Raw genomic sequence first — 21,056 nt, 5'->3', positions numbered from 1 at the left:
CTGCGTCACTGAAATTGGTCCACAGAGTCGGGTCTTTGCGTCTCCATCGTCCTCACCCCTGGCAGGACTTGTCCATATTATACGGCATGCTTTATACACTCTTAAGCATTTCTAAGTCCTATGGAGAGTCAGGATAGGAATGTAAACGTCACAATAGAAACATTCGCATGTAATGAAGTGTCCCAGCACATCCCTTACCTGTGTAACAAGCGGCTCCAGAAGCCTCTCCACTGTTAGTGTCCGGATTTCCAAACTTTTGGGGTCCCATTTTAAAATGATAGGTGAAGTTGCCGAAGTCATGCTCCCTATGGAAACACACATTGCCCATTAGAAATAATTATCACTGAAAGAACTGGTTACATTAGGGATTCAAAATGAATAGGGACCTGGCTGGGTAGTTCAATTGGTTAAGGCACTACTTTGGCATGCCAAAGTTGCGGGTTCAATCATGAGTCAGGGCACATATAAGAATCGACCAGTGATGGCATGAATACGTGGAGCATTGGACCAATGTTTGTCTCTCTGCCTCTGTCTCTCTCCCTTCTTCTCTCTCTAAAAATCATACAGATTTTATAATTAAATAAATAAATATACAAATAATAAATAAAAATCCTGTCAAAATGAATAATTCAGAAAATACTTGAAGTTTATCTGTCGGTTCCAAACTTGTCAAGTTAGCAATGGGGAAATCAGAATGAGAACTGTGTGAGGTGGTCACGTTGCAATCAGATTAGAAACTAAAGGCTCCTAACAGCATTGGTACACATTAGACAAACTTCTGGCACATCATGGACACTGAAAAATGTCACACCCAATATTTAGTGCACCCATCCATGCATATTACATGCTGGAAAAGACTCGAACCTTGTTCTGGAGTAGCTTATGGTTTCAAGGTAGAGATAACTAAAGCAGGCAACAACTGTGCCTTAGTGTGACCCAGGTTATAATCAAGGGATACAGAAAGGGCTATGAGGAACTGAGAAAAGGATGCTAAAGTCACTCTGAGGAGACCAAGACTTCCAGGAAGCACTACAAATCCATCATACTTGCCAGATGCGGGACCCCATGTCATAACAAAAGGCTACTTTGTTTTCTTCCCATCAAGACCGACCACTGATAGTATTATACTCCCTGTGGCAGCTGAGTTTCACTCTCTTAAATAGGAAGGATATCTTGCAACCTGAGTGGCAATGGTTCTGAAAATCAAGCTGCTGCTATTTACTTGCTCTCTGATTACCTACTGCATTTACCTTCTTGTCTCGTAAAATTAGTGTCTGATAAGGTTATTTATTCCATTCTAAAGCCGTCCTCTCATAAGAACTACTTATATGCTGCTAGCAGCCTCCCACATATCAAGCACAAAATATGGTCCTGGCCTCAACATGATAAATTATACATTCTATCAGGGGTGTGCTTCTCACTGAGAAATTGACAGCTCTATGCTAAATATATTTCAACGACTAACCACTGGACATGCAACCTTAGACTGTACAAACTGGAGCTGAATCATTTGCTTTAATACCACCATAAATCAAACTGTTCATAGCTGTTCTCTTCTTCTGAATCAATGTCTCCACTCAATGCCATCCTTATAAATCAACAGAGATGATTATTTCTATTAGAATTAACCTACACAGAAGGCCTATCACAATAGGCACATGCCTCTTGACTGCCCTGCTACAGCTCAACCTTGCTAATAAACCCAACAAATCTGCTTCGGGGGAAAAAAAGGTGAAGACACAGTGTGCTGGTATTTTACCTCTCTTCAAATGCTATGTTTTAAATAAACTGAGGGTAGCGATCCAACCTATAGACCAATTTAGATTTGGGTTCCTTCACAGCTATAATAATTGGCACTGCTATGCTGCTTGTCCTCCAAAAACCTAAAAATACTTTACGTATTTCCCATTCACACTACCAACTGCTACATAGCAGCTCTGAAATGCACGCGGTTCTGCTGCTGGCCAAAACACCTTCCTGTGCTGCAGCAGCGTGAAGATGCCAGACGCTTTCTACCTTCACAGACTCTTCGCCCGTCAAAAAGCCCGATCTAAGTGATCTTGGTCCAATATTTATGACATCGTTATTGCAAGTTACTGGAGAAGATCCCAAAAAATCTTTTTCAAGCTCTGATGGAATAACGTGTGGCAGAATAGTGATGAGGCACAAGGGGGTCCTGCAGGAATGCTGGGTCACTAGCCGTGAAGTCATTTAAACAGGACCATGAAAGGTACTGGGTAGGACTGTGTAGAGAGAACTGCATTATTACAAGGGCATGCTTATGTGTATACTTTGATAGATCAAGGAAGGCACGCAGAATCCTTTACGGATGCTCCAATGTATAGCGGTGAATAAATGACATAAAAAATGCAGAGGTGAGTAATAAAGAGCTGAGGCAGCCACATCAGAGACAGGAATCTAGCAGGCATCCAGCAGAAATGGGAGACATGGAAGAAAGGCCTCCAGCCAACTATGAGCCAAGAAGCAAAGTTAGACAGAGCCTTGAGTTCTGAAGGTCACACAGGCCCTATAAATCAAAAATGAAAGGACAAGAGTTACCAGGCATACCACTTGACTTAATTTATTCCTTTGGGGATCAATCTCTTCAGCCCTTTCTTGTGACACAGATAGAATTCAATAGTAAAACCCAAGGAAAAGTGATACGTAATTAATTTATTGAAAGGGAAAAATCTAGTTATAGAAATTTTATGGAACTTTCTCCAGCCATGTAGTTTTTGATAGTTTATACTAAAACTAGGATTTTCTCCCTACCCTGTTTATTTATTAGTTAAATATGCAAATTAGCAAACACAAAAAGTACAGGGCAGACAGGGGACTGCACAATCTCTACCTCTAAACCCACAGTTGATATCTAAGATTCCTATTAAATTGCCTCTGAGTAGTATCTTAGCTTCACTTTAGCTATTGAGTATGAGGTACAGGAAGGTACCTTTGGCTGCAATATTTGAGATGGTATAATCCTTGCCACCTGTTGTTTTTAGAAGAAGTATTTGTGTCCTCCTATGTTGGACACACTTGATAGATTTCTACTGTATATATTAGACCTTGTATTATAAATATTTCTCCATCTAAGCCTTCATCCAATTGAAACTGCATAAAAACATAATAAAACTGATTCCATTCCAGGTTAGGAATCATAACCATCTTCTTCTAGATGAACCCATTGATGATCTTTGCCTCCTCAGTGTGAATAAGAACAAATGACAGCAGAGAAGAGAAAAAGAGTCCAATATCCTCTACAGCAAAGAAATGGGGCAAAGGTAGTCAGTAAATTGAAATGGCACTTTGGTTTATAGCCCCATGACAAGCATACACAAGATCACTGACTCCCAGCCAAGAATGGCATCCTACTTATATTATATTTTCAGTGTTGCTAAATTATGAAGGGCAAGGAAAACACATCAGCTTTTAAGGTAGAACAGATAGTCAGATTCAGTAAACAGTCAATCCCTCCTCTATCCCTTTACTCCACGAGAAAAAAACACTTCCCCACCCCACCTCATTAAATTGAACTTTAACCAATGGAATTTTAGGAAATATGATGTAAGCAGATATTTGAAATGAGGTGACTTGGTTAGGCGTGCCCTCTTGTGCTACTGTCTTCTGCCGTAACAGTCACAGGTGGGCCCCTGGTCCAAAAAGGAAGAACAACATATGAAGCAAACTAGAATCCAAACTGAAGCTGGAGCCAAGCCCAGCTGAGCGAAGACTGGTCAGCTAACTCCCAATCAAATCATAGATATGGATCAAGAAATAAATGCTCACTGTTATATATCACTGAGATTTTTGTCATTATCTGTTATTTAGCAACAGACACATGATGTCAAATAGACTTTTGTCTAAATTGGAGTCCTGCAATTTATCAAATTCTGTGATGTCCAAATTACCTACCTTTTCTTTTCTTTTTTCTTTTTTTGACAGAGCAGAGAGAAAGAGACAGATAGGGACAGACAGACAGGAAGGAGAGAGATGAGAAGCACCAATTCTTTGTTGCAGCACCTTAGTTCTTCTTTGATTGCTTTCTTATATGTGCCTTGACTGGGGGGCTCCAGTAAAGTGAGTGGCCCCTTGCTCAAACCAGTGACCTTGGGTTCAAGCCAGCGACCTTGGGCTTCAAGCCAGTAACCTTTGGGCTCAAGCCAGCGACCATGGGGTCATGTCTATAATCCCACACTCAAGCCAGCAACTCCACGCTCAAGCTGATGAGCCTGCACTCAAGCTGGTGACCTTGGGGTTGCAAACCTGAGTCTTCTGTGTTCCAGGCCAATGCTCTATCCACTGTGCCACCACCTGGTCAGGCAAATTATCTACCTTTTCTGAGCCTCCATTTCCTCCAATGAAAAACTACAATAAGTATTCTAAGAACTTAGTGGATAGAAACCATTTCTGGAAATATTAGTATTGTTATTATTTTCCATAACTTGAGCATATTTTTTGCAATGATTTATCTCTAAAGGGAATAAGAAAACACCCATTACAAATAGCTATCCATATTGATACTACTCTTAGTCGAACAACCAGATTGACTCAAATCAGAAAGCAAGAAAACAAATCAAGTCTATTTCAATGCCTTTCATTTTTCTAGGGATGGAATAACAATGAAAGGGACCAAAGTCCTGCCTCCCCAAAATGCACCTTTTGGGAAATTGACTTTAAATTGGTTATTAAGAAACAAAAGCCTCAGAAAGAACCTTTGACCCTCCTCCTTTCTGCCTAAGAGATTAAGATTGAAAGACCTGTTCCAAGAAGGGAATGTGAGCATACTCACTTTAGCATTAGACAGGAAGGCTCCAGAGAGAACCCTGTTAACCACTGCCTGTGTTACACTGTTTCCGGCCTACCTAGCAGGAATTTGCCTATCGCTAGTGTTCTGTTCTTTTTATCTACCTGTACACTGCCTAATTTTCCCCTTCCTACATCTCATCACTGCCCTATTTTGCTTATAATGTCATAGAAACCTCAACTGTCTGACGCCTCATGGGGTCTTTTTATGGATGGCACCCTGCCTGTGCATTCATATAATAAACTTGGTACATTTCTGACTGTTAATATATTTCTGTTAATTTGATTATTGGCCCAGCTAGAAGAACTTATAAAGTGAAAGGAAAATTAATATTCTTGCCCCCACAACACAATTCAAATCAACACTACACAACTGTACAAGTAATGCAGTCTGTTTTACCTACAAGAGATTCTATGTAAAGCAAACACATTTTTTTCTCAATGATTTAATTTTTTAAAAAAAGCACATAATGTATTTGCTTTCAGTAGCAAGACTTAGAATAATGATCGAACATAGAGAAAGAGTGAGAAACAGAGGTTTTGGAAAAAACAAATCCATGCATCAACTTTACAAACCCAGGAACAAGCTCTCAGCAATTTATTTAATCTCTGAGATTTTCTTCTTGAAAAGTTATCTAATTTCTTATCCACGAAAGGTGGTAACACAGCCTACATGGTAATACCTTAGACAATTTCAGACTCTCTCCCTGGGGTAAGGAAGAGGCATACGTTAAGACGCTAGCAGCCACTTGCCACTCACAACAGAATAAAAATTTAAAAAGCAAAACCTGACAAAAGAATAAAACAAGCTCCCTTACAAGCAACTAAGGGTCAACTGCTTTGCTCCCTTGAATGGTGTCCTAATAAACAGAAAATCTCTCGAGGCTGGCCATCCCAAGGAATTCCTTCAAATGACAAGTATGTTAATGTACTACAAAATTCATTCCAGAAATTACCCTTTCCAGATACTCCTGCAAAAGTCCTTTGAATCATCTGCCTCATATTTCTGAGTTCTCACGATTCTTTCCACATGGTCCTCTGAAGCAATGGTCCAGGATGCTTCCTAGTAGCCCAGGGGCCATAAGCCTCAGATCTCCTCACAAATCTTTCTCTTCACCAAAGCCGAGCACTGTCACCAGCAGACCCTGTGGGGCTTTCTTTCACGACAGGCTAGCTTGTGTTGTCAGGCAAATTCAGAAGGTGATGACTAATAGTGGGTTTATTCACCTGTCTCCACATATAATAGGGTGAGTCAAATATCATACTTACCCTAAATTTCAGTTTTATTATTGGTAAAACAAGGATGAAAATAATCTAATATAATTCATTAATTTGTTCTGAGAATCAATGAAATAATTACAAATGAAAATTTTGATTTTTATTCTTTGTAATCACGACTGTCCGAGTACCACCCCAGCCAGTGTGAGACATGCACTGGGGTGGGGACCAATGGAAATTCTAGAAGGCAAGATGTTTGTAAAGAAACCTTTGTTGAGAAAATGAGAGATATAAAAAGGAGAGAATTTTCTAAATTTCTTCAGCACTTCAAAAATGAGGCCTGGAAACACTGATTCATACTGTTTTTTTCCATGAGTAACAATAATACTGGTTAATGACCTGGAATTGTTATCTCCCATTTACAAAGAGAGAAACTGAGGCAAAAAACAAATAAGAAAGTTGACAAGGTCACAAATTTGCTGCCTGGCTATAGAGTGTATGCTCATAAGCACCATGCTTTACTACTTTTCAAAAATAATCCCTAGGCTTAAATTTCTGACTGTATCACTGCAGTGCTGGTGACTGCCGTCATGGACAGGCAGGTCCACAGTGGATTCGGACAGACAGTAGAAACTGCAGAGCCGGAAGCACGGGCCATTCCATTTAATAAGGTCTCACAATGGCGGACACGCACAAACGCAGGAGAAAACCACTTCTCTGGCAAAGAAGCAGTAAAATGGCCCCTCACAGTGGCGGGCAGACAATCCACCATCCGCAGTCCCCCTGAGCACAAGCACCCACAGCCTTAAAGAAGCCAGACACACGTGGAGCTGCCACGTGCTGACGCACCAATCAGGCAAAGGGCTTGCAGCCAGCCGGTACCTCAACAAGCAGGCCTAACACAGCTGCCCCACAATCGCCATGAGGCCATGGCAGGAAGAGGAAGGCAAGCATAGGGACAGGAATAATAATAATAATACCAGAAGCCAGACCCCCTGGAGAAAGTTAGATAAGGTTAGAGAGACTCAATAGCAGACACCCTGATATACATGTGGGACTCCTGGCTGATGGGGCTTCACATCCTGGAGAGATAGGCAGGTAGTGAGTGCAGATACCTCCAGCCCCCTCTGGTCCTATGTGGTGAGACGGCCTGCTGGAAGTGATGCTGGGCCATCAACTAACACAGCATCCTGGCAAAGCCAAGAGAAAGACCCTCTGATGAGCTATTCCAAGTAAACAGAATTCGGACCCCTTGTGTTACACTTGTGAATATGTGACAGTGCCTAGCAAAGGGACTCGGCAGATAAATGTAAGGTTACTAACCACCGGATCTTAAACTAGGAAGGCGATCCCGAATTACCCAGGTAGGCCCCATGTAAAACGGGGCCCTTAAAAATAGCTTTCTCCTGTCTATGGATAGAAGTGATGTGACCAGAGAGGTGCGTCAGACAAGGATGTCAGCTGAAGCAGAAGATGAAGGCACAGGGACTTGCAGTGTGAGAAGGACGACCCTCTGTTGATAAAAGGAGCCTATGAAAAGCTTGGAAAAGATTGTGGATAGACTGTGGGAACTAAAGCAGGCCCTGGCTGAAAGCAAAGAAACGGGGACTTCCATTCTACAACCACCAGGAACTGAATTCCAACGAAAACCTGAATGAAATTTTAAGTGGATTTTCCCCAGTGCCTCCAGTAAAAACCACACCCCATCAACACCTTGGTTTCAGCCTTGTGAGATGCTAAGCAGAGGACTCAGCCAAGTCTACCTGGGTTTCTGACCTTCAGATACTAGAGCTAATACATTTATATTGTTTTCAGCTGCTAAATGTGCAGTAAACTTTTATAGCAGAAATAGAAAACTAATACTGGTGGCTCTCAAATGTGTGTGTGCATCACAACAACTCTAAGGACATGGTCATGCACAAACTTGGGCCCATTCAGAAAGTTTCTGATTCATAAGGTCTGGGATGAGTCTGAGATATGCTTTTGTTCGGGGATTTTTTTACTTTTGCATTTGTAAGAAGTTCCCAGATGATGCTGGTACTCCTGGTCCAGGAATCACAATTCGAGAATCACTGTTGTAAACACAGACCACGGCACCATGCCAGCAGGAAGCAATGATCAGGATGATACACAACAGCTCTTTAGAGACTCAGGACCAGTGAAAATAATACCTCTTGTTTTTACAATAGTTGTAACAGGGAATAAAGATGCCATATTATTGATATTAGTCTGCCTAGCCATAGAATAAAATTAAAATAAGAATATACTAATAAAGTAAACTTATAAAATAATTTATATAAAGTTACCCATGTTAATCTTAGTAAATGTTTTTTAAAATGCAGCTTGTTACTCTAACTTTAACTATGATTTAAGATTACCAATCTAGTAATCAAAGTGATGTATTCTGTAACAAACCAAAAGTATGTATATAATCAAGCCTGTGCTTTCACTTATGGCCAAGTTCCCGTTACAGCTGAATGGCCTGTTCCCCTCCGGTGGATGCACATTGGGAGATGACATCAGAGTGAGAAAAATGGACCCACGCGGAAACGTCATGACTCCACCTCAGCCCCCTCCACTCACTCCCATCACTCTGAGGCACCTTTGATTCTCAGAAAAGGACAAGAGGACAACTGACTACAGGAATTTGGAGATACCAGTTTCAGAAGAACAATAACTCTAGTTAATAAACTACTATAAACTCAAGTAATATAAATTACTTGCTAGTTTTAAGTTTCAGTTACAAGGCCAGAAGATCACGGAAGTCCAGCCAGCCATGAAAATAAGAAAAGTCACATCTGCCCTCCCTATCAGAGTTCTCCCCAACCTGAATTCCCCTAGCCCCCATATAACCTGGCCAAGGCATCTGAGCTGTTAAGGGCTTTCGAGGAGAGGAGTCCCCCCATCTTCTCAGATGGCCGGCACTTGAATAAACTTTCCTTTTTACCAACACTTGTGTCGCAAATATTGGCTTTTCATGTCATGGTAGGCAGCCTAACTTGCTTTTAGTAACATTATCATTCTAATTATTATTATTTTACTTTCTGGAAGTCCCTTATGCCTTTCGGGGATCCAATGCATTTCAGTGTTTCTCAATGGAGAAGTAGAACGCATATCAATACCACACACGGGTTCTCAAACCACAGGTGCACGGGCCCCAAACCACTCCAAAGTTCCCACAGCTCCCGCAAGGACCCCTTTTGTTGTTAGTATCACTGCCACAGTGGTGACCACTGTGAAGAATGTAAAGCAGAGGTAAAAAAATACTTGCTTAACAGAGAACAAATGTTTCCAAAGAAAATGTGTTCCTAAATAAGTGGAAATTATGTGAGAGCTAGAAAAATAAGTCTTCCAAATATTTTGTCTGAAGTGCAACAGTACTTGTAAACTTCTGTTGTTAATAAAAAAAGTATCTGTAATATTCAGGCACCCTATTATAAGAGGGTTTTGTTCTATACTTGAGAGTATATGTGAATGTAGACATCACAGGCAGGAGTAGAAACGGAGAAATAAAGGCAGCAAAGAAAACTTCTGATTACCCTTCAGATATCCCTAGGGAGTAAAGGACACCTGACTCCCACCATAGACTTAGTGCAGCAGAAGAGGTATAATGGAGGGGGAGAAAGGGATTTTCAGCAGTCTTCTCGATGGTACCCTGAGTATAAAAATGGCCTCACCTAGTGGCCTCATTATAGGTAAGTCTTGCTTCTAACTTTCCTCCATAACTTTGCTGAAATTAAGCTCACTTCCTCTTATGTTGACTGTAAAAAGGCAGCCTGTCATCCATCACTGTCCTAGAAAGCTATTCAAAGCCCTGGCTTAGTGAACTGAGAGGTGACCTAAATGCAAGTTACTGTTGCAGTTATAAGATCCATCACCATTTTTATTCAAAACTGATGTTTAATTTACAACTGTCCTTTGTCATTTGCAGAGGAAAGGGGTGGGGCAATTATCTCTGGTACTATGAAAGAAAAGTTTAACACCATCCTCAAGAATCAAAATATCTGCAAGCGCTCTATCTATGGCAAACCCATACCTTTTAGCAAAACACCCAAAGAAGCACTGTGAACACAGTATTATTCTACTAATGTCAGAAGACTGCAATAATACTTCATGTCTAAGAATAAAACCTTACCAAAGAATACCTTAATTTTTTAAAAAGCACATATTAAATACATATCAAACTATATCATCTTCAAAGCCTCTTATTTCTTTTATTCAAATAAACAAAACTGCACCAAAGAAAGGAGTATCCACAGTCTGAAGACTTTCAAGATGACAAGTTTAGACAAATAATACATAGCCTAGAGCTTGCTGATTAATAAAGTAATAACCATGTCCATATCTTACTGAAATGGGTTTTTATACTTACAAAACATACTCATAAAATTTAAAACTATGTGCTAACCTAATAGAAACTCACTACTCCCGGAGAATGTTAATAGAAATTTAGTAATTTGAAATTCCAAATGAAAGTTAGTATCTGTCAAATTCATTTCCTTGCTTTTCACTACATTCATAGCTTCATCATTTAAATTCATTTTGGAATATAAACAGACTCAATCAACTCCCAAATTATGTCTTGTTTTCCCCTTGCATGTGAACATAAGTGAGAACCAGGTAGGCAGTGCTTACTCTATGTGCAGTTAGGTTTCCAAAATCCCACCAAGGACCAATTTTCCAAAATATATTTGGCCAAAGGTTAACACTGTTCTACCTATCTGCTATCCTTCAGCAACAATGAAATTCAGACTTGGGGAAGAGATTTTAAAGGCTGAAAATAAAAGCCGTTTATATTTCAAACAACATATTCTAGAGAATTATCTTTATAGTCCAAAAGTAATTTCAAATGATTTAATAGAAATACAGCTTCTTTGGCAATTAATTTAGCCTGTGTCCTTCTAACCTTCTGTATATTAGAATTCCATATGCAATGACTATATAACTGTTTTCTTCAACAGAATCTCAATATTTCATATTCAGATTAAAGCAAATAACCACCAAATTGCTCTCTTTATCTTTAGCTCCTTAGTATAATTCAGTCCAAACTACTTATCTAAAGGACATCTTTTCTAGGGGAAAAAGAGGCTTGCTTAACTCTCTTCTGCAGTTTAAGTCCCAAGTCTTCTTTAAAAGAAGGCTTGCTCTCAACTTCCTGACTTTATCTATTAGATCTTTTTAGTTTAACAAGTCTTCTGCTTCAAGCAGGGTTGGACCACATTATAACACAGGGTTCATGCCAATTCTCAGAGTCTCCACCAGAGACATCTTCCTTTTCCTCCTCCAATATCCAAATATTGACATTCTCACACTGTGTCTTCCCCATAACGTTACCTAAATCTACCGGATTTAGGGTCAGTTAGAGAAGATGTTACTTTACCGTCAACTCGTTCACTGTTACATTACCCACTGGACTATAAACTCATTAAGGCACAAATCAGGGTTTTTATTTTGTTATCTGTATAATACAATAGGACGTTTAGTCCTTCATAAATGTTTGATTAACTACTTAATATAAAATATGACCGCAATATCTAATGCTTTTCAAATATCAATTTTTGCCTTTTTTCAATACTAGGATCCATTTTCTAGAAAGCAATAGTTTTAAAACTATTTTTCAGACAAATTTTAGATGTATTGCTTGCTTGGCACTTACTAGAAAACAAGTATTCTGATATGGTTTAGAGAAGCAATTTATATTCAGGTTTCTTTTACTTACTTACTTTAAAATATATATATATATATATATATATATATATATATATATACAGTTTCAATACTTATTCTAACTGAATCACTAATTTTTATTTATTTTGTTTTAAAAATTAGTGTCTTTTTTTTTTTTTTGTATTTTTCTGAAGCTGGAAACAGGGAGAGACAGTCAGACAGACTCCCACATGCGCCCGACCGGGACCCACCCGGCACGCCCACCAGGGGCGACGCTCTGCCCACCAGGGGGCGATGCTCTGCCCCTCCGGGGCGTCGCTCTGCTGCGACCAGAGCCACTCTAGCGCCTGGGGCAGAGGCCAAGGAGCCATCCCCAGCGCCCGGGCCATCTTTGCTCCAATGGAGCCTTGGCTGCGGGAGGGGAAGAGAGAGACAGAGAGGAAGGAGGGGGAGTGGAGAAGCAAATGGGCACTTCTCCTATGTGCCCTGGCCAGGAATCGAACCCGGGTCCCCCGCACGCCAGGCCGACGCTCTACCGCTGAGCCAACCGGCCAGGGCCTAGTGTCATTTTTTATTCAGGAAAAAGTAACCCGGGGCTTCCTTCAACGAACTAGCGAGGTCTACTTTGATACCTGATTCACTGCCAAGTTCCAGATGCAGAACTTTCTGAGAGAGTTTCACAAGCTCTGCAAGGCACCCGACAGGACTTCCCAGGAACCCTTTCATCTCCACATTGACCCAAAATGCCTTTTTTCCCCAATGCCCACTTTTTCTTTTTCAGAATTCCATCTAGAATGACTACCACATAAAATTTAATTTAAATACACATTGCCTTGTGTTGTTCTCAATCTGCTTTATATAAATTTTGTCCTCTCTAATACAGTCATGGACAAGAAGTCTGCCTCCTTCACAATGAATAACACAGTGCTGGGCATTTAGTAAAAAGGTTATGAGTACCCGTGAACTTGATTTTTTTCCAAGTTCAAGCCTCAAAATCTCTCTCTCTCTCTCTCTCTGACACACACACACAATTTGACTGTAGTTAAAAATTCACCAGCAATGCTCTCATGCAGACAAGAGATTTTTCAAGTCAGAATGTACCTCTTCAAATGCCTCTTACCCGAAACACAAAACAAAAAGTGGATTTCCTTCCTCAGAATACCTTCAATATTCTAGCAGAGAAGTCAAATCCCATATGCTCCAATTCTTCCTTTATCCATTTATCCAGGCATTCATTCATTCATTCACTGGAACTGTACTAAACACCCAATGTGTGCAAGGCCCAGGCAGGCGCTGTGGAAAACATTAATGCTGAAGAGTGAGATAAGACTTGGTCTCACTCATCAGTTTGCAAAAGCAGAAACAATGCACTAAGAGAGGTATGCGCAGAGAGTGAGCTCAGCTGGGATGGGAACAGTGGGGCAAATGTTGGGCAAATAAGTTTGTAAAATTTGTGTTATTTGAGTTTGCTCACTTTTATTGTTAAAAATGGCACTGGGCAGCAAGGTATGTGATCTGTGAAATTACTAATTACCCTCCTGCTTGGGAATGGCCATTGTTATGCTAATGTTGGCTGGAGGAGAGTTTTCCTGCCAGAAAAGTTTTAAAAAGGAACAAGAAGGAGAAGAAGAAAGAGGTGGAAGCCATAATGGTATGGAAAAAGAGAGAAGCCATTTTTGCAGAGTGAGAAGAACAGAGAGAAGGCAGAGTGCTCAGGAGTAAGAAGCCATGTTGGCAGATGGGGAACCAGAGGTGAGGGGCGAGGGGCATTTGTGAGCTCTGCTGAGACTGGTGGGGGCCTTTGATTTCTAGGAATCTATCAGAGAGAAAGACTCCCGCATGTGCCAGACCAGGATCCACCCGGCATGCCCACCAGGGGGTGATGCTCATCCCATCTGGGGCATCGCTCCACTGCAACTGAAGCCATTCTAGCACCTGAGGCAGAGGCCATGGAGCTATCCTTAGTGCCCGGGCCAACTTTGCTCCAATGGAGCCTTGGCTGCGGGACGGGAAGAGATAGAGAGAAAGGAGAGGGGAAAGGGTAGAGAAGCAGATGGGCGCTTCTCCTGTGGGCCCTGCCCGGGAATTGAACCAAGGACTTCCACACTTTAGGCTGACGCTCTACTGCTGAACTAACTGGCCAGGGCCAAGATGACAAAGTAATCTTAATATTAAGATATAATATAAAGAAATAAAAGCAGATATTTAGGTAAGAGCTATTTTAAATTGTTAGTGATTATAATACATAGAACTTAAGGACTTGTATTTTTTAAGCAAGCTCTACTGGGTTATTGTATTTTATTTAAAATTCAATGTTAAATCCATACACATGCTGGTGAGTCAATAAGGAAGTAAGTCACAGAAACTCACAGAGAAATAATATAAACCTAATATTCCTGCCTCTTTCAGTTTCCTACCATAAAGTGGCTTATTCATGGCATCGAATGTGTACAGGTACTACTACGCGTCTGGTCGCAGCTCCAGTAAATGCGAGATGATTTGCTTGTATTGTGTTATCCTTGCCCTTTCCAACTCAATTACCAGATTTGGAAGATCATAGTGCATTATAGCAATTATATTTGTCTAGAAGGCTTCTATAGTGAAGACTGATATTTCGGCACCAGTGGTACTCAGCAAACAGGCCCTCTGGTAAGTTGTCTTATTAGGCTTGTTGATATAAAAAAGTCATATGTGGAAAAGGGACACAATAACCCAGGTTTCCTTCAGCTCTTCTATGGCAGTTAATTTTAGGCTTATGGGCCAGAAAAAACCTCAGGCGATATATATTTTTATAAAAACAAAAATAATATGTACCATGGCATTTAGAAAATGCAAATGGGGCTCTGTTAACTCTCTCAGGGTTGTAGTCCTTTGCATCTATAATACTTCATGATATTTACATTCACAACAACAAAGATTTCACAGAACACTCCTGGTCACTGGCTAAAGCGTATTATTATATTATATGTAAGGGAACTAAAGCGTAAGGCTGTTGAGTCAGTTTACCAAAGTTAATGGAATTCAACTAAGATCAGACCCAGCATGCAATGCAACTTTCCTAAGTTAAAGACCCTATTGCGCAGAAAGTGAGTCTCAGGGGGCAGGTGAGTTAAGAAAATATACAGCTTCAAGCAGCTTCAGAGAAATGCGTGGCTAATAAATCCCTAATGGATTGTTTAGTAACTGAAGCACTGGGGATTGTTCCTGGCCTCTCAGCCTGTCAGGGAAGAACAGACCTTTCTAACCTGCCTCTCTAGGCACCACTCTCAAGATACATGTGGAAAGATAATGCAGCTCATTCAATATTGCACTTCTTTGTTTCAAGCAGTTAAAAAAAAACTTTACCAAATAAGTAAATAAATGTGGGCGTGAGCTATATTCCCTCTGAGGTGACCAGAATCATGTCAGGTGACCCCTCCACAGACACATCAAAACCTTCCCCACCTCGCTTCCATCCTTTTTGTCTTATTGAAAATGGAGCTCAGTTCCTCTTTCCTACTCCCCACTCTTTCTGCTTCCTCCTGTCCCACTCCATCAATCACAGCCTCTTCTTTGTGTCCTCAATTTCTCCCCCTTTCCTGGCTCCTTCTAGTCAGAGGACAGTCTTGTCCAACTACAAAATGAAAATACAAGAGCAAACAAACAAACAAACAAAAAAAAACCCTCTTCTTCCGGCTCCTCTCTTGAGATCCTCGACTTCTCTTCCGCTTCACTGTGGCTTCTGGAAGGGTGGTCTATAATGCTCACTTTATTTCCTTACCCGTTCCCCATCCCACCACAATCTGGCTGCTGCCTTCTCCATTCCACTGAAATTAGCCTTGCAAAGTTACGAATGATCTCCTAGGTGCCTAACTCAGTGGACACCATATGCTTCACCAGAATATGTACTAAAATTGGGAAGATATTGAGAGAAGATCATCACGGTCTCTGGGAAAGAATGACAAGCAAATGCATGCAGTGTCTCATATTTTTGTAGCAGAAACTCATTTTGTTATAAATAGACATATATCTAAATAGAGACTATATTTGCATATAGAAAAAGTCTGGAAAGCTATATATAAAAAATTTGATGGTAGTTAAGCTGGGTGGTGGGATTTAGGTCAATTTTTAAATTATACATAATTATATATGTATGTTTTTCACCTTATGTATTTATATATGTTCGTGCATATATGCATATATACTCAACTTATATAATGATCACATATTCCATATCTAAAAAATAATGAATATATCAGCTCAAAATACCCAGTGGCCCCTTTTCACTTATCTTGTTTGACATCTCAGTGGTATTTGACAATATTGACATTGTTCTACATCCTTGGCTTTAAGGATATCATTCTCTCCTGGTCTTCCTATACCCTCTCAGCATCCTATTCTTATGTCTTCCTGGTGGCCTCCTCTTCTATACCCATGTCCTTTACATTGGTACTCTAAACGCCATCATTGTCCCTTGTCTCTTCCTGCTCTATACATAGTCTCTGGGTAGTCTCCTACATGTCAATGGCTTGTATTACGCTGAAAACTCCCAAATCTAATTCTCTAACCCAGAGATCCTGCCTCAATTCCATCTCCCTATATGCAACCATTTACTAAATTTCCAAACACTTCAAATCAACATGCTTGAAAGTGAAATCATCATATTTCACCCCAAATTGGTTCAACTCCTCTATTAATCAGTCAATGAACAGAAGCACTATCAAGCCCTGTCAGAAATGCAGGTGTCATTTTTTTCTTTCCTTTCTCTTACATCCTTCATGGAAAGTCTCATCAGTTCTTACCAATTCTATCTCCAGTATTTCAAAAATGTGAATTCTTTTCTTCTCTTATCAACATTGTCTTAATCAAGGCTCTCATCATTTCTTCCTTAGATTACTGAAGCACCTTGACTGGTTATCTGTCTTCAGGTTCAAGCCCCCTTTATTCCTTCCTCTATTCTGCAGGCAGCCTTGGTGGGTTTTCTGAAGTATGAATTATACCATGTCACTCTGTTGAGAGTCTCTAACGACTCCCACTGCCTAAGAATAAAGTTGCAACTATGTTTACCACCCTCCTGAATAGACTTATTGTTCAGCAATCATCCACCTTGCATCCTAAGTCCTTGTGAACTCTAGATTTCGTGAACTGCCAGCTGTTCTCCAAATTTCCATATTCTCTGATGCCTGTAAGCCTCTGCCCCTGTCTCTCTCTCTACTGGGAATCTCTTTCCCTGTTTTCTGTACTTGACTTATTATTAATTATCCTTTGAGACTTAACTGAGGCATCATTTCTTGACCTGCTCAGACCCACCTTTGCTCTCAGAGCACACTGTATGTCCTCTGTTATCTGTAAATCACACACTATTTTAATCGTTCATTCTCTGATCCCTTTCTCACTAGAGTGTGATCTCCTTGAAGTCAGGACTAGAAATTTAATATTTTTTGAATAAACACAGGCATAAAACAGGCAGCCATTTCCGAGCTGATGGGATATGAGGAAGATAGGAACCAAAGTCCCTTGAACAAATTTACCCACAAAATATTGCAATGTCATTCTTCAAAAGTCACTAAATATGGGTGCATATCAATGTATTTGTTCAACCCAGTACTGAAGCTTAAAGAGCTCAAAATTCAGCGTGCCAGGAAAAAATTCAGAACTTGACTTAGAGCCATCTGTACTGACAAGCACCAGTTCTTTCGAGCAGGCACCTTGCTGCAGGAATCCATGACACAGCTCAGGGAACACCACACATGAAGGGGGAAAACCAGCGTCTGTTTGTATCTCCACTTCCCAGCCACACAAATGATGCTCTTGGAAAATCGCTTGCTTCATCTGAAATTGAGGGGCAGTACCCCGAAAGAACCAGATGGACTTCTCTAATCTCTTTCGCACTAAAATTACAGTATTTCAATGTGAATGCTTTTCAACAGATGACTTTCACTTTTTATAATACAAAGCATGATATACTGACTAGGTATAATGGCATCAGTTTCCTTAAGGACTGCCAAGTGATCTTTGTTAACCAAATTTAAATGCTATCTTTCACACACTGGCATTATTCAGAATGCCAGGAAGAAGGCATGCTCGACTCTGGCTCTGCAATACTGAAAGGAGACAACCTGGAATCAGTTGGGGTAGAACCTCGGTCTACACTCCACCTTGACTCTGACCACAGACAGCAATGCATGAAATGTTTGCTTTGACTAAGTGGGAAACAGAGGAAAATTAATGGCTTCAAATAGCATCAAAGACAGAATTACATTTAAAGTATAACATAATATGAAAAATACTGCATTGCACAGACACCTTCCTCCACTAACCCCTCAAAGCCTGCTGCACTTTCTTTTAAAAACCATCTCAATTTATTCAGATATTGTGTACTCACAGGATTGGGTTAGGGCTGGATCTTTCTCCAGCCCAAGAAAGAGAATCATAATTATTCTATGGCAGTTTTGTCCAATTCTACATGATTGGAATTTCCGCTTTGGCATTTCTTAGTTCAAGTTTTGGTTTGTCCCCAAATAAGATCTGACAACATGTCAGCAGGGGAGTTCTGGGAAAGGTTTTCCTGCAAAATAGACAGACATGTTACTGTCTCCTATGCAAGACTGTAATGACATGTGACACTGCTGTGTCCATATGTGACAATGAGAGGAGATAATGACAACAGCAGAGGACAGCAGAGAAGAAGGAAAGGTACTTTGGTCTTTTATGACAATAATATACTCATTTAGCCAAGACTGAAACCAGCCTGGTTTTCCAAACAGTACAGGCATTTTGCAAAGATATTGAAGGTTCGGATCCAGAATATAATAAAGCAAATCAGAGTATTTTTGGTGGTGAAGGGTCTTGCCTTCAGCTTGTAAAAAATGCAACACCTATGAAGTGCCCTACAACAAGGTATGCTTAGAAATACGATCTTATATTATTTGCAGTCAAAACCTTCCTAACTGACATAACGCTACTGCCTACTTTCAAAAAGCATCACTTGTGTTGAAATTGGTATTGGTGATTACACATGAAGTGGTCAATTAACTACATCTCACAGGCTAAATCTGCCCACCTTCTGCTCTTGCCAATAAAGTATTATTAGGACACACCATTCCTCTCTGTATTGTCTATGGCTGCCTTCCTACTACAAAAGCAGAGTTGAGTAGTTGTGACAGAAACTGTATGGCCTATACCTGAAAATATATAGTATCTGGCCTCTACAGAAAAAGTTTGCCAGCCCCTACTCTATACCAGTAGATCTTAACTAGAGGTGGTATCACTCAGATAATATTTTGCAGAGGCCATTTTGGTTGTCCCAATCATTGTGAAGACCTACAGGGACAGGGTTACTGAATGTTATAAAGGGTTAAAGTCTCACAATGCAAAAGATACCTCATCCAAAGTACTAATAGTAATCCTTTTGGAAAATACTACTCATGCTTACTATAATAACCCTTACCTTAACTGTATGCTGTGTCTTGGGCCACATGAATTGTTTTGTTTTGTTTTATTTTGTGTTTAGAGAGAGAGAGAGAGAGAGAGAGAGAGAGAGAGAGAGGAACAGACAGGAACAGACAGACAGACAGGAAAGGAGAGAGATGAGAAGCATCAAGTCATAGTTGCAGCACCTTAGTTGTTCACTGGTTGCTTTCTCACATGTGCCTTGACTGGGGTAGGGGACTCCAGCAGAGCCAGTGATTCCTTGCTTAAGCCAGCGATTGTGGGCTTCAAGCTAGCAACCTTTAAGCTCAAGCCAGTGACCATGGGGTCATGCCTATGATCCCTCGCTCAAGCCGGTAACCCCCATACTCAATCTGGATGAGCCTGCGCTCAGGGTTTTGAACCTGGGACCTCAGTGTCCCAGGCCAACGTTCTATCCACTGCACCACCACCTGGTCAGGCTGAATTGGTTTTTATATTGCACCTGCCACCACAAGTTTGATGGATTTACCAGCATAGGTAAACAACAAAATAGAAGCGCTGTACTAAACACTCTGTTAATCCTAATGAGAGATTTGTTGACCCATTAAGAGGAAATATATCCTCATCTTGAGGGATGTTTTTCTTAAATTAGAATTTTTTTATTCAGGGATGTGTTTGGATGGAAACATAACATTCTAAGTTCTGTTCTAAAATAAGTTGGCTTTGCACATAATTTTTATTGAAGCATATTTTATTTTATACTCATGCATTTTTAAGTGCTTTGTACTCTCATTTTTAGAGTGATAATAATTTCTTTGGAGTTACTTCTATACTAAGTGGTATTTTATAAATACTAATAATTATTCTAATTCCCGCTTTAATAAAAAAAGACCTTAAAATAGTTTATTGGAAAGAACTAATTTAGCCTTATATAGAGATCTAAATTTGAGCAAAAACACATGCATCTGAACTACTGCAACTATTTCACCATCAGGAAGCATACACCCTTAACTATACAGTCAGCTGAAACATGCTGAAACATTAAAATTAAGGTTTAAAGATACGTGGATTACAGTTTAAGGCATATAAAACAAATCTATCCTCAGTGGAATACATCATATGTTCAAGAAATCAGAATTTACCTAAAATTGTTATTTCAACCAAGGGACTGCAAAACTAACAACTAGAAAAATCAGCTGAGACACCATTTCAGGTAAGATCAGGTGGAGGAAGGACTAGGTGATTCAGAAAATGAGCCATTTTAGAAAAAAAGCAACCAGCACTTTAGTTTTTCAGATTTGAGCCATTGTTTTTTCCTACTTTGGACAGTATACCAGGCAGTAAGAGAATAGCATTAGGAGGCTCTGAACTTCGTAAGTCCCAAGTATTTTCTTAGTTCACTAAATCCATTCGTGTTTTTTGAGAGTTGGAATTTCTTGTATATTTCTAGAACAAAACCACCTAAAGCTCTCTTAAATTTTCAAGAAAAAAGTGCCATCAACTTTTCCACTATCTAAAATGTTGGCACAGGGTATACAAAAACGTTTGGTATGTACCAACCCCCTGGTTTAAACAGCAGACATTGCTAAGGTCCTTCCTGGGAGATGTACAGTGGTTCTGTGATGCTGAGCAGGGGCCAAATCACTTCAGCCTGGAGTCCAAGTATAAATGACCTTACCCACACAAAAGCAATGTAAAATGTCCCTCTGTGGGTCTACAGGACACAGATCCTACCTAACAAGCATGCAGCTGGCAGAAGGAACACACGCAGAACTACGTAAGTGGACATTTGAATGAACAGACACATCAGAGCAAAGTTAGGGTTCAACACATAAAGTAGACAGCACTATGAGCTCAGCAGATGGGAGAAAAGAGAAACCACCAAAATGAGTGCTCAGAGGGATGCTGAGAAAACACACCAGAGATCCCAAGGACCCTGATAAAATGCAAAAGAAAAACAAAAAAACAAAACAAAA

General features: G+C 40.2%; 1 protein-coding gene and 1 non-coding gene across 5 annotated transcripts in view; one reads left to right on the top strand and one right to left on the bottom strand.

The window, feature by feature from the left end:
- The window catches only part of CTNNA2 (catenin alpha 2), a 1,214,276-nt gene that overhangs the window by 1,067,837 nt on the left and 125,383 nt on the right, over positions 1-21,056 (bottom strand). For all 4 annotated transcript variants that reach the window (XM_066377864.1, XM_066377865.1, XM_066377862.1 and 1 more), the window contains exon 2: positions 199-305. In XM_066377864.1, coding sequence (XP_066233961.1) covers positions 199-300 — 102 coding nt within the window. In that variant the 5' untranslated portion in view covers positions 301-305. The remainder of the gene's footprint in view (positions 1-198; positions 306-21,056) is intronic.
- LOC136402028 (U6 spliceosomal RNA) lies at positions 15,556-15,660 on the top strand. Its single transcript, XR_010750931.1, has one exon. It is a non-coding gene; the product is annotated as a U6 spliceosomal RNA (small nuclear RNA).

This window comes from Saccopteryx leptura, chromosome 3, assembly GCF_036850995.1.
Source record: "Saccopteryx leptura isolate mSacLep1 chromosome 3, mSacLep1_pri_phased_curated, whole genome shotgun sequence".
In the NCBI taxonomy this organism is placed as follows: domain Eukaryota; kingdom Metazoa; phylum Chordata; class Mammalia; order Chiroptera; family Emballonuridae; genus Saccopteryx; species Saccopteryx leptura.
Note: the sequence above shows the minus strand (reverse complement) of the source record. Positions and strands in the feature narration are given on the sequence as shown.